This window comes from Mandrillus leucophaeus, unplaced genomic scaffold (assembly GCF_000951045.1).
Source record: "Mandrillus leucophaeus isolate KB7577 unplaced genomic scaffold, Mleu.le_1.0 Scaffold3, whole genome shotgun sequence".
Taxonomy (NCBI): domain Eukaryota; kingdom Metazoa; phylum Chordata; class Mammalia; order Primates; family Cercopithecidae; genus Mandrillus; species Mandrillus leucophaeus.
In genome coordinates this window covers 11,126,977-11,141,199 of record NW_012103142.1, presented here as the reverse complement: position 1 = coordinate 11,141,199, position 14,223 = coordinate 11,126,977, and the positions used below count along the sequence as shown (strand labels likewise).

At 57.4% G+C, this 14,223-nt stretch overlaps 1 protein-coding gene across 1 annotated transcript in view; it reads right to left on the bottom strand.

Annotated features, from left to right (window-relative positions):
• Positions 1 to 1,153: 1,153 nt before the first annotated feature.
• Positions 1,154 to 14,223, bottom strand: part of TTBK1 (tau tubulin kinase 1) — a 42,750-nt gene continuing 29,680 nt past the window's right edge. The window contains exons 13-14 of the mRNA XM_011986769.1: positions 5,097 to 6,691; positions 1,154 to 4,430 (exon numbers count right to left, since the gene is read on the bottom strand). Coding sequence (XP_011842159.1) covers positions 4,037 to 4,430; positions 5,097 to 6,691 — 1,989 coding nt within the window. The 3' untranslated portion in view covers positions 1,154 to 4,036. The remainder of the gene's footprint in view (positions 4,431 to 5,096; positions 6,692 to 14,223) is intronic.

Below are 14,223 nucleotides of genomic sequence, written 5' to 3'. Positions count from 1 at the left end.
CAATCTAATGGGAGAAATCCCAGTTTTCAGAACTTTCTGGGTTTCACAAGTGCAGATGAGGTTTTCTGGAGCCATACAAAGAAGACTGCAGTGAATAATTTTGGACGCATGTAATTTTGCAAGTGTACAAGTACATCCATAGGATGCATTTCTAAAGTAGAGAAGCTGGGACACAAGCTATGCTCATCTGTGATTTTGATAGATGTTTTCATAATAATAACGTTGCCTGTGAGCTGCTACACTGCGTGGTTTTCCAAACACTCTCACTTTTGTCTGTTAACTTTGGGGTAATGAAAATTCTTCCTCGAGAGTGGCGAGGAAGAGAAGTGAATTAAAGGGTACAGGCAGGGTGTGGTGACTCACCCCTGTAATCCCAACACTTTGGGAGGTCGAGGCAGGCCGATCACATGAGGTCAGGAGTTCGAGACCAGTCTGGCCAACATGTTGAAACCCTGTCTCCAGTAAAAATACAAAAATTAGCTGGGCATGGTGGCGCCCATCTGTAATCCCAGCTACTTGGAAGGCTGAAGCATAAGAATCACTTGAACCTGGGAGGCAGAGGTTACAGTGAGCTGAGATCACGCCACTGAACCCCTACCTGGGCAACAGAGCAAGACTCCCTCTCAAAAAATAAATAAATAAATAAAAATAAATAAGGGGTATAAACATACAGTTAGATAGAAGGAATAAATTCATTGTTCAAAAGCAGAGTAAGGTGACTATATTTAACCAAAATGTATTGTACTTGGGTAATGGATGCTGTAAACACCCTGGCTTGGTCACTACACATTATATACATGTAACAAAATTTCTCATGTACTCCATCAATTTGTACAAATAATTTAAAAAATTCTTCCTCCTGGCCTCTCTGCACAAAGCCAGACTCAGTCTCTGGCCCTCAGGAGAAGCATCCAGAGGGCTGTGAGAGTGTACGCTTTGCAGTCAGAATGACAGCAGGACAGTCCCCTTCCTCCTCTGTGACCCTGAGCAAGTTACCTGTGTCTGTCCTGAGCTTTCATTTCCTCCCCTGCCTCCAGGACAGTCCCTCTGCACTTGCCCACCAACCTGTGCTCCGCTTTCCTGCCCAGCCCCGGCCCCAGGAACTGGGTTTTGCCTGCCCTCCCGCAGGGAAGAAGAGTCCAGGCCAACAGAAAAAGGTCCACAGGCTTTTTAATGGTGTGATGGCTACTTCCCTTCCGAGACCCGATCTAATCATTGACAGTGGCTTCCAGGGTGTTGGGGTGGGGTGGACAGGTGCAGGATGGGCAGAGGCCATGCAGTGACTGGGAAGGGCTTGGGGAGGGGTGTTACATTCTGTTTGGCATGTAAACATTCTTAGGTGGCTTCCCGAGGGAGGGGAAGGGCAACTTCCTGCTCCCCACCCCATGCCCACCAGGGCTAGTCCCTGGAGTTGAGAAGACTGAGCAAACCAGGCCCCTGTGAGGAGCTGGGAAATGGGGAGCCTGGGGCACAGCCCCTCTCCTCTCCTGTGCCCCCTTCGTGCACGATGCGGCTGGGGAGGGAAGGCATGTGTTGGGGTGAGCAGACCCTGCATCTGAGTCAGTGACATAGGTTGTTCTGACAGGAAGTGCTGAGGGAGGTGGTGTGACACTTTTACAGAGGAAGGGCTCAGGACCTGGAGGCCTGGTGGAGAGAATGAATGCTCAGGGGGAAGAGGCTGCAGCTGGGGTTGGGGGCACCGGGAGATGTGGCTTCCTCTGCCCTGGATCCTTCCTGGGGAGAGGCACAGAGGCAGTCCCCTAGGTGACCCCCTCCCCACTGGCCCACTTTACCTCTCCCACCTCACCTGGTGACATTCAGAGACTCAGAGGCCTGAGGTCAGTTGGGAGCCCTAGGGTGGTTCGGAATCCCAAGGGAAGACTGGGTTTTGCGTCTCTGCCAGCTCCAGTGCTGAGTGAAGCTGGGGGTAGAATGGACCTGGGGCTCTCTCAGGTCCCCCTCTTCCTCCCAGCTCCAAACCAGGGTGTTGTTGGTCCCGGGGCAGAGGTGAGGCTGGGGGCCCTACATTCACGGTTCGGTTGGTGGCAAGGAGCAGGCCCAGGGCCTGGGCACCAGGAGTCATGTCCTGGTCCCCACCTGGCACGAGCTGATTGTCATTCGGAGAAGCTCTAGGTGAGAGGCAGTGGTCCCTCCTCCACTCCCTCTGCTGGACCCAGAGGGCAGTAGAGGGCCTTGGGAGGGCCTCAAGTTGACAAGGAGGGCTCTGTCCAGAGAAGTTTCCTGAGTGTTCTGGGAGCTTCTGCATCAGCGTAGGGTGGATATCAAAGACTGTCCACCCAGGAGTCCTCCCCTCGGCTGGTCTGCAGAGAAGCCACCACCATGGCCTGAAAGTGGCTGCCCAAGCTGCTGACTCTCCATGAGGGGGAGGGTGCTTTCAGGGTCAGCTGCCTCATGGGCATCCTTCTGGGTGATGGTGGCTGGATGCAGCCAGACCGCTGGGGCACACTAAGGCCTTTCTTCCTCTTTCCCTGGATGTCTTGGCTTGCTCTCTGTGACTCAGGGAAGGACAGAGAGGCTAGGCCAGGGGACAGAGGCTGCAGGGGCCTGTCCAGATAGGCAGGGCTGGCTGTCCCATCTGCAGCCGGTGTGCTGCTTGCCCCAGATGTAGGCAGTTGAGGCTCATGATGAGGTGCGGTGAGCTATGCAGGAGCCAGAACCCAGGAAGAGTCCCCACATCCATTCCTGGAGTAGAGCGGCTGCACAGGCTGGGGTCGGGGCAAGAAGGAACAGGCTGAAGGGTGAGCTGAGGGAAGAGTGGGCTCCGGCTGAGGACCCATCACTCAAGCATTCGATCTGGAAGTTAGAAGGGCCTTTCTGCCTCCAGGGGCCAGCTGTCTGTTGGTCGACCTCTCTCTGCTCTCTCTGCCCATTGCGGGAGACGATGCCTTAGCCAGCCCTCCCTCCCTCCCACAGAAGGGAGGACAGGGAGAGTGACTCCACCAGAACTGAGTCCTCGAATCTCCAAAGGGCCAGTGCAAAGATGGTAACCAGCCACTTTCCACCTGCATTGAACTCAGGAAAGAGCAGGTTGGCTGGAACTGCAGTAGACAGGACTGAGGTTAGATGACAGGAAGGAATTCCTGATGGTGAGGGGTCCTGAGCACTAGATCAGGGGAACAGGGGAGGGAGTAAAACTTTGTTAAAGCCCCCTCCAACATCCCACTGGGAAATACTTGCCCGGGAAGGCAGCCCACACGCTTCCTATGGTTCTCACAGAGGCACCACCCAAATTTAGGAGGCAAGAGGTTTCTGCACCCCAGAGGTGCAGGGGAGCACATCCCCTGCCCACAGAATCACCTGCCCACCCATCTCCAAGATCACTTGCCCACTGCCTCCCACCGAGTTGTCCAGGATGGAGTCAACTTTGGGGCAGGTCAGACCTGCCCCCTCACACCTGAGTAGATCGATATCCCCTGGGTCCCCAACTCCAGCCTGGCAGTCCAGAGGCCATCCCTGGCCACAATGGCTCCCAGAAGACTGTGGGGCTGGACCCTCGGGGGGAGGCTGGAGCCTCCACTTCTGGAATTTGAGGCTACTTCTCTGAAGGGGTAGGGGGACTTTGGCTGGAAAGGGGTCGGAGGAGGGCAAGGCGCCGCAGGAGGTGTAGGCAGAGGTTGCTGGGGGAGCATGGAGAGCAGCCTAGGCCTGGTGGGCGAACGAACTGGGCGTCCCCAGAAGTGGAGTCCTCGATGAAAAGTGGCTGAGCCTTCCCCGGGGCGGAGAGACTGATGTGAGGCTGGCCGGCCTGACGGGCGGCAGGAGGATGAGAGGACACAGGGCGAGGAAGGGGAGGCAGACCCTCCCCGCGGCGCGGTGCCGCGTCTCCCACCGGCCCTGAGGGCTGGTGGGGCGCCGCGTGTGCTCGCGTGCGTCCTCGCGGGTGCAGGCGGAAAGCTGGGGCCAAGGGTGGCGCGCGTCGGGCGCGTAAGGCTGTGCTGGGAGCTGCTCCAGTGTGACCGGCTGCGGGTGGGGGGCCGGGGTGAGGGTGGGGGACCGCGGAGAGCCGCGGGCGTCATTATCTGGCCCCAGCCCGGCCCTCCGCGCCTCCTGCCCGGCCTTTGGTTGTTGCGCGCTGAGCCTGGAGTTTCCCTCTGGGTCCTTTCTTGGAGCCCCCGGGGGAGGGGGTGCCATCAGGCTGGGCCCGGGCCGACGGGACGCCCCGGGGCGGGGGGACCCCGGGCCGGGCCTGGTGCGAGGGGGAGGGACTCTCTCTGCGGGACAGGGACTGGCTCCGGGGGGACGCGCTGGCATTGCGCGCGGCGGAAGTGGACGTGGGGAGGCCCGGGCTGCGCGGGGCTGAGGGCCTGGCTCCGGCTTGGGCTCGCCCTGGGCCCAGGCCGCGGCCAGGAGGTTGTTTGGGGCGGAGGTCAGCAGCAGTGGCCGACCCCGGGGGAGTCTGCAGCTGGAGCCTGCTTGAGAGCAGAAGGCAGGAGAAAAGGAGAGGGCAAAGAAACAAGACAAGGAGAAATATTTCAGAATCCTCCTGGGCACTGAGCACTGGAGTCCTGCATCCTCAGAGCTGAGACTGAGACCATGGCACAGATGGGTAAACTGAGGCCTGGCATTCTGTCCTCCAGGGCAGGACCTTGAGGGGCCACACGCTCCCAGGCTGCTGCTGGAATAGCCTGCTGCTGGCTTTCTTTGGGGTCCTCATTTCATCTTTAAAATTCTCATGGATTTTGCATTCTAATCTAGAATATACCTATGTTTATATTAATATGAAATGTTTTCTCCCAAGGAGTCAAAGCACTGGGCTTTATCCTTTGGCTTCCAATGCCCCATGGCATACCAGAGGCTGCGTGTGGACCCACTGGCTCCCATCAGCTTTTCCTAAGCCTGGTCTCTCTGGCACCCTATCCACACATGCTTACTGAAGCCATTCCCCTGAGCCCAGTAACAGGGCTGGAACCCGAATCAGAGTGAGGCAGAGCACAGTTGGGAGGTGCTGGACCAGAGGTGTCACTGAGGGTCCCTCCTGATCTTCCATAGCCCCTGACCTTGGTCTGGAGAAGCCCCTGCTGGTGGAGGCCTGTGGCCACCCTCTGCCCACCCTGGGGCTGGCAGTGGTTTCTCACCTGCTGGTGATGGCTGTGTCCGATGCTGGGGCCGCGCCGTGGGATTTGCTGGGGAGCTGCTGGGCTGCAGCAGGCATGGGCATGCGGAGGCCAATGGGGCGGGGAATCCGGCTCCGGGTGGCGGCTGCCCGCCCGACCTTCCTGGGCAAGGCCACTGCCGGCTCAGAGGCGGGCGTGTCCTCCTCGGAGCCCGTGCCTGAGAGGGTCTCAGAGGCACGGCGCTGCTCCTCACTGGAGGAGGACGAGGCCCCTGAGGCCAGCCGCAACAGCAGGCGGCCCTGCCTCTTCTCCATCACCAGCCGCGCCAGGTCCTGCTGCAGCCGGGCCCGCTTGCTCCACCGCTCTTTGGCCGACAGTGAGCCTGAGGGCTCGGAGCCGGTGTCCTCCTCAGATAGTAGGATGGGGATACGGCTCCTGGGGCGAGAGCCTGGCATAGCATGGTGTCTGGGGGAGATGGTGGCCACTTTCTCAGGGCTGGGCTCCAGTAGGGACACCGGGGCTGGACTGTCTGCAAGGGCCGGGCCATTGGGCAGTGAGTTTGTGGCCATCGCTGAGGGGGTTTCCCCGGGGGGCCCAGACAGGGCACAGCCCTCTATCTCGGCCCCATTCAGTCCTGAGAGGGCGAGGCCGTTCTCCAGGGGCGCTGGGGCCCCCTCCTCCACAGTGCCCCCATCAGAGGCCAGCTCCAGACCCAGCTCGCCCCCAGTGCTGAACTCCTCAGGCCGCAAGGCTTGTCCGCTGGAAGACATGACGTTGAGGTGGGTTTTCTCCGCAATGTGCACAAAGGTCCTCTCAACTTTGGTGAAGGGTGAGGAGGTGACTGCCACGCCCCCGGCCCCTGTGGTCACTGTCCCGGCCCCCGGCCCTGCCCCAGGCCCCGGGGGTTTGGGCTCAGACTTGAGGACAGAGGAGAGGGTGCCTGGCTCAGATACATCCAGCTGGCTGCCCGTGGGCTGGGGCCGCTCATGCTGAGGAGTGAGGGCAGCCAGGGTGCCCAGGTCAGGGTCGGGGGCCAGTTCGGCAGTGACGGGCGACTTCTTCATGTCGCCAGGAGAGACGAGCACCAGCGTTTTGGAACCCTCCTCAGGCTCCAGGTCCCCATCAGCCATGGAAGCCCGGCCCCTGGACTCCTTTTGATCGTCTGCCAGCAACGTGGACGGGGCGCCCTCCTGGCTCCTGTCGGTGCTCCTCTCACTCCCCTCACTGCTGGAGCCACTGCGAGGCCCCAGCACCTCCCCCAAGGCAACTGCCGCCGCAGCCTCTTCCTCCTCCTCTTCCTCCTCCTCCTCCTCTTCTTCCTCCTCCTCTTCCTCTTCCTCCTCATCTTCCTCATCCTCTTCTTCCTCTTCCTCATCTTCCTCTTCCTCCTCCTCCTCCTCTTCCTCCTTCCCATTAGCCTGAGGCTGAACAGGAGACAGCGGGACCTGGGGGGTGGTGAGCAGCATGTGGGAGAAGCCCACCCTCCGGACCCTGTTGAGCAACCGCGCCCGTTCTCGGTAATCGGAGAGGTCCCTCTTGAAGTCCTGGTAGGGCAGACTCAGAGGCACAGCTCTTGGGAGGCCATTCACCTCAAATGGGGGCGCCACGGAGAACACCTGCAAGGGGCACACACAGGGACCCTCTGAGGTCACCCACCCTCCTGGACCCAGGGAGACTTCAACTGCACCCACAAGCTAGGAGACTCACAGGCCTGAGTCATCTACCAGAGTGTGAGCCCCATAAAGGTAAGCACAGGCATTGGGTCTGTCTTGTTCACTGCTCTGTCCTCAGGGCCTAGAATGGTCTCTGGCACCTAGTGAGTGCTCAGCAAACCTCTGATGACTGTCCATGCTCTAGGTCCCCTGAAGTCCCAGGCCCTGATCCTGGTGGCCTTTCTGCCTCCCAGACTCTCCATGTCCCCAGCCCCTCTCATCGCCATGTGCATCCTTCACCTGAGTCAGCAACAATAACAGAAAATGAAAACTGAAAGGAACCACGACCACCACGCAGCTCAGCCCTTCCTTTTACAGATGAGAAAGCCAGGCCCAGAGATGGGTGGCAGGTGTCTGCGCCACTTCCTAGATGGGCTGTGCCAGGCTGGCTCCTAGATGCCCTTAGTACCACCTCCGGGTGTGCAGTTTCTCTGTGGCCAGAGAGCTGGCTGCCCAGGGCCACCAGATCCTGTGCTGGACAAGGGCAAAGGTGTGGCTGTCCTCTACCCTTAAAAGTGCAGGCTGGGCCCCTGGACCTCCAGTCCATCCTCTCAGCCAGGAATTTGTCCAGCCCTCGACAGGTATACTTAAGCTCCATTCCGTTTTCCTCTTCAAAGCTTTGTGCAGAGCCTTTGGCAATGTGATGGCCAAACCAGTCCTTGGTTTTCTAGGCTCTTGCCATGTCCCCCTCAGCTTCCTTCCTTCCAGACTAGAAAGGTCTGACCACCTGCTCGGGACCTTGGCTGCTGTGTTTCCTTTGCTCTAGCTCCATCCACCCTGTTCAATACACAGACATCCCCAGGCACCTGCAATGCCCTGGGCCCATTAGGGCTGACACAGCTTTGTTCCATGGTGGGACGGTGCTGATGGTGTCCAGCACTTTGCTAGCGTTTTCTAACACACTGGGCTTCTGTCTTCCTGAGCTAGCAGAACACAGCCCATCCAGGCCAGAAGCCCTGGGGATATCCTGCCTCCCCACTTTCCTGCCTCCCCACTTTCCTGCCCATCCATGCTGCCAAGGAGTCCTGCCAAGCATCCTTCTTAAACCTTTCTGTGTCTGCTACCTCAGGCCCACGAGCACAGCCTTGCCCTCTCTGGTGGTTCCCCAGCCACCGGCCTGCTCCCTCCATCCTGTACTGCCATCCATCCTTTTTACATCTGCCTGAGTGATCTTCCTGAAACTTAATCTGATTCCATCTCTCTCTGCTTCAAATCTGCTATGGCTGCCACAGTCCTTAGGAGACAGTTCAGATCTTTTTTTTTTTTTTTTTTTTTTTTTGATACAGAGTCCTGCTCTGTCACCCAGGCTGGAGTGCAAGTGGCGCAATCTCGGCTCACTGGGCTCACTGCAACCTCTGCCTCCCGGGTTCAAGTGATTCTCCTGCCTCAGCCTCCCCAGTAGCTGGGATTACAGGTGCCCTCCACCATGCCCGGCTAATTTTTTTTTTTGTATTCTTAGTACAGACAGGGTTTTGCCATGTTGGCCAGGCTGGTCTCAAGCTACTGACCTCAGGTGATCACCTGCTTCGGCCTCCCAGAGTGCTGGGATTACAGGTGTGAGCCACTGCGCCTGGCCTAAGACAGTTCAGATCTTTAACTTGGCGCATGAATCCCCCACCCAACCCTATGACCTGCTCCTACCTGCTGCTGTGGCCTCACTTACTGCAACACCCTCGGTCCCCTGCCCCTGCCTACACTCCACCCATTCTGATGCTTCCAGAAGTTCCTAAGTGCATCTTCCAGCTCACACTTAGCCCAGGCAGTTTCCTTCACCTGGGGGTCCCTCTCACCCACTCTCTGCACATGATAACTTGCTACCCTTCCTTCAAGACCAGCTCAAGCAGCTCCTGGTCTTAGCAAAGGAGAGACAAAGCCTTCCTGTCAACTTTCCTGTCCACCCACCAAGGAGATTTACTTACTCTCCCTGTTCTACTTGTTTTTCACATCTTTCCATGAGAGAATCTCCCACCTGTTGTTCTACATGCATTTATTTATAGGGTTCTCTCTCCTGTTACACAGAGATCCCTGAGGGCTTCTTCATTCACTCCTTCAAGACATTCATCAAGTATGAATGAGATAGAGATTGTCCTTAGTTTCTCTGTATCAGGAAACTAAGTGGGGATATGCACATTCCACAAATGTTGTGATCATAAATGAGGTCATATAAGCAAAGGCATATAGCAGTTGCTCAATAAATGTTAGCTTTCTCCCCACCTCACCTCCCACCTCCTGCTCTGCTCGCTTTGGTTTGAAGGTCATTGGCAGAAAAGCCTGGATGCCACACCTATGGGGAATAGGGTGTGGAGAAGGGAGGGGGCTCTGCTAGCTGAAGCCTCCATGCAAATAGCACAAAGCCAGGTGGAGAGAAAGGCAGAGACCTCCAATGCTGAGGGTCTGTCCAGGGCTGTGGCTGCTCCCCTTCCCAACTGCCATGATCTTCCCTGTAATCAGACCATCAGTGAGGGTTTGGTGGGGGTGATGCAAGAATATAGCTTCAGATTCCAACAGGACACCAGCAACCCTGTTTGGGCCAGGTAAGGAACTTTCTTAGAAAACTCTTCTTAGTCAGAAAGTTTTCTTAGAAAGCTTTCTCAGAAAGCTCCCTACCTGGCTCAAACAGGGTTGCTAGAGTTTCCTCAGCCTGGGGAACATGGCAAAATCCTGTTTCCACTAAAAATACAAAAATTAGCTGGCCGTGGTTGTGCACGCCTGTGGTCCCAGCTACTCGGGAGGCTGAGGAGATCAAAACTGCAGTGAGCTGTGATCACACTACTGCACTCCAGCCTGGGCAACAGAGCGACACTGTCTCAAAAAACACAACAACAACAACAACAACAACACTTTGTCCCCTCCACATATAGGCTGGAAGTGTCCAGAAGAATGTACTTTTTCTACACAATATTCGTTCTTATTAATCCATTCACTCATTTAGCAAATACTAAGCACCAACTCTGCGCCAGGCCTTGTGCTGGGACACTTTACCACTCACCAATGTTACGGCTAGAGAAAATGGCTGGGTAGAGGTGGAGGGGCTGCTGTAAGCTCCCAGGTGAATGGGGACCATGGGGTGGGTGGGTGTTGGCACTGAGAGTCAGGGACAGGCAGACAGACAGAGAGCTCTGAGCATGTCTCTCTCCCAACCACCTCTGAACTCACCCAACTGGCACCAGACACATCCTGCCCAGTAGGGATGGCCTTTAACTCCACCAGGCCACCCATTCTCCACAGAACCTTTGCCTATTGTCCCTCTCTAATCCCTGGCACCTTGGTTAGAGACACCCTTTCCTTTGCTCTCTGGCCAGGTCCTGGATCTCTCTGAAAAGGCCGCATGGAGAGGATGGGATGTCCCCGCAACACACACACACACACACACACACACACACACACGGTGCTCACATTGGATGGTTGTAGGTGAAACCCTTTCTCCTGCCTCAAAGTCCTCCCCTCCTATTACCTGAGAGAGAGGAGGAATGAGAACTGGAAATCAATGATCAGTCATAAAATCAGACTGGGAAACTGAGGCACAGAGAAGGGCATGGATTTGGGCACTGGTCCAGGTTGTGAAGCACATCCACCAGGGTGGCCCAGGACCCAAAACTCTTTTCTTTTCTTTTTTTTTTTTTTTGAGACGGAGTCTCGCTCTGTCGCCCAGGCTGGAGTGCAGTGGCCAGATCTCAGCTCACTGCAAGCTCTGCCTCCTGGGTTCACGCCATTCTTCTGCCTCAACCTCCCAAGTAGCTGGGACTACAGGCGCCCGCCACCTCGCCCGGCTAGTTTTTTGTATTTTTTAGTAGAGATGGGGTTTCACCGGGTTAGCCAGGATGGTCTCGATCTCCTGACCTCGTGATCCGCCCATCTCGGCCTCCCATATTGCTGGGATTACAGGCTTGAGCCACCGCACCCGGCCCCAAAACTCTTTCCAGTGTCTCCCACTCAGTCCCATGTGGGGATACCTGGAACCCTCTGCCTTTTGGGAGGAAGAGCCCTGAATCTCACGGTGAGGACAACTTTGCCCTAAGGATAACCGCCACCCCCACACCAACCTAGGCATGCTGGCTTTTCGGTTCCAAAGTCCCTCTGCCCTTCCCCCATCTGGCTCTGTGCTGGGGAGGGGCAGAGCCTGGGCTCAAATTCCTCCCTCCTCAGAGAGTAGCCTAACCCTCTCCCTGCCTCTCCTGGATGCCCAGTGAATTATTCATCCATTTGCCCATTTGATCTTGAGTTCATTCACTCAGCCAGTGATCCACAGACACCTTCAGTGTGCCTGGCCCTTTAGCTGTCTGACAAAGTTCACACCTTGCTTCCTTCTCAGGGCAGCAACCTTTATGATTCTCATCTGCTTATTGTGGTTCCCAGGCCTGGCTTGGCACAGCATTGTCCAGAGTTGCTTTTTAAAAATGCACAGTCCTGGGTCCTACCCCTAGATTCTGTAGGTCAGAGATGAGGCCCAGAAATCTGGCTGTTTTAAAGCTCCTTAGTGATTCAGAGTTCAGCCAAAGGCATATATGTGTTAAGGGTTGGGCTGTGGGGAGAGGAGGAGGACAGGTCAATCAAACCGATACCCTCAGAGAGAATGAAAGTCCCAGCCCTGCCCCTCCATCCACTGTGCTTTGTCTAGAGGGCTAGGCCTCACCAGCTCCAGGGCCCAGCCCAAGTCCATGTTTACTCCAGTCAGGAGGAAAAGTGAAGGGAGAGGATGGACCAGATTCTGAGCTTCAGTTGCCACCAACAAAACTGGGCTCTCATGCCCTTGGAGAAACTTTTCTCACACCAACACTGGAGACGGGGCTCCACACAGCCCCATCCTTAATCCCCACACAGGGTGCATGGAGCCACTCCTGTCTGGACCCCAGCCAGCTCCAGACTTCAGCACTGCACCCCAGCCCACGGTCCCGAAGTCAAAGATGCGGGGCTGGGAGGCGAAGTGTGGCAGAAGCAGGAGGGTGAGCCCTGGCTCCCCACTCCTCCCATGCTGAGGTGGGGGGCTTGTGCCTCTCACAGCAGTTCCTTCTCCTCTCTCAGAAACTGCCTCATGCACGCCTCCCATCCCCTCTCCTCCACTAAGGAAGAAGCACCCCCCACGCCCCTGCTCCACCTGTGAGGAGGTGAGCTGTGCCTGCATCACCTCTGTCAGCTCCGCACTCAGCACCGCCTTTCCCAGACCCTACCTGCATTTGTCTGTCTGCGTCACCACTCTGCAAACGTCTCTGACAGGCCAAGAGCCCTCCCTCCACTTCACCCCACACCCAGGAGTGCTGCGGAAGGGGAAGGTGGCAGAAGGGGTAAGATGACCCAGGAACATGGCCACCTACTCCAGATCTATGCAGAACTGCACACACTTGACCCCACATCTCTGTGTCCAAAACCCACTCTTGCCTGCCCCAGGGCAAGGAGCTGACAGCTTGTGGGGGGCATCTTCTAAATGCCCCGGGGCTTTGGGAATACAGCTGGAACTTGCCCCTTTGCCTTCCTGTTTGTCAGTGTGCAGGGATGGGGTGGAGGCATGGGGGACTTCCTTTATTACATTGTCCTCCTCACCTTTCCCCTCTCTCTCCAGTCTCAGAAGTCTGCCATTATTTCCGTCCTAGTGCCCCACCCCTCCTGCTGACTGAGTTCTCCTTCAACCCACATTCCATCCCTGCACCCCCAACCCCAACCTCTCACAGTCCATGCTCCAGTGTCCCTCCTTGGCGGACCACCCCCACCCTGGCACCCCCAAGGCCAGGGCTGCATCTCCCGTATTTCTCAGATCGCCTATGGTAGCAGAGGGCCAGGGGAGGCTCCTCAGTGCAGTGTCCTGTCACAGGCCTCTGGCATCCTAGCTTTCTAGTCCCACCAGACACTTGGTCTCAAAAGCCTGATCCCATAGAGAACTGATCACTGGGCCTGGTGGGTCCAGCCCCCTACTTCTACACACCCTCTATCCCCACCTGGAAGTTGGCAATTTGGAGTTGAGCCCCAGAGACCAGAGTCCACTCACCCCTTCCCTCCTGACCTGTTCAGTGAAAGGAGACTGCCAGCAGGGCAAGGGTGACTCAAGTCCAACTAGGCCCAAACCTCTGGGGTGCCCTCCTCACCCAGCTGCCTGGCTAAGGTGTGGACGAAGCTCATCCACTGACTTGGAACTTGCCCACCCCTCAGTCCCAGAGTCAGCAACAGACTAGCCCCTGCCCTCTGCCCAGCCGGGCGACCTCAGCGCCAGGGTCTACACTGAGAGTTGGGAAAAGAAGTGGGAGGGTGAAAGAAAGCAGGCGGAGGCGCAGGTTCCTGGAAGGCGTCTTTAATCAGGATTTGGTAGTACACAAGCTCTCCGGATTGTCTGCATTAACATACAGGGACTTAAAAAGGCACAAGATCCCTCGCACAGCGACGCGTGACGGCGGGGCGCCCCCTCCCCGCCCGTGCGCGGCCGTGTGCGCGTGGGTGCGTGTCCGTGTCCCACCCCCGTGGCGGCGCCGCGCGTGTGCGTGTCGGTTTCAAGTGTTGGATTTGTACAGTACTCGCAGTCTAGGGGCGGGGGTCTCAGTGCATGCTTTTCTACCCGGGCCTGGGGCCACCCCCCGACGCCGCTATGTACACTAAGGAGGACGCACCCCGGAGAGAGAGAGGAAGAAAAAAAGCGTCCCATCTTTGTGTGCGTGTGTGTGTGTGCGTGTGAGTGTGTGGTTTTGAGTTTTTCGTGCATGCTTCCGCTGGCCAGGGTCGGGGAATAGTGCAAGCGTATAATACAGTATTATTGCAGTACAAAAGGGAGGGTCGAGGGAAGGACTTACGATGGGAGGGGAAGGCTCAGGAATAAACCGACTGGGACTCAGGACCTCCGCGAGGGTCCTCTCGCTAATCCTCTTCCTATCCCTCCCCCACTCCGCCCCCACCCCCGCAATTAGAAAGCGTCTGCGGACGCATGAAGGGGCTCAGCTAGGCCCCGGTGCTGAGTTTCTCTCTCCCACCAGTCCCAATTCTCGGGGGGGCAGGGGCCAGCCCCTCTCCTCGCTAGACACTGAGAACTCTGAGGGCCCGGAGCCCCGTTCCCTCCCCCACGGAAGCCCCTCCGAGCGGGGGGCGGGGTCGACGGAGCAAGTGCAAAGGAAGCAGATGTTGGTCCCTGAGTTTTATTTTCGGGGGTGGGGGTGTGGGAAGAGCTGGAAATGGGGGGGCATGTTTGGGGGCCCCCAGGGCCCTCAGTGGTGGGATGGGGCAGAGGACGCGGACTGGGGCGTGGGCAAAAAGGGGGCTGTTGGGTTGCTCTGAGAGACCTGGGCTCAAAGCTCTGCTCCCCCTCAACTCTGGGCTCTTTGGCATCCAATTGCAAGGCCAATTATTGGGGCGGGGGTAGGGGGCAACTCGACGGGCTGTGAGGTAACGGGAGTCAGGGGGGTGGGGCGACGGGGCCCTCCGAGCCTGGAGACCTAGCTGAACGCCTCCCCCCGCCCCCA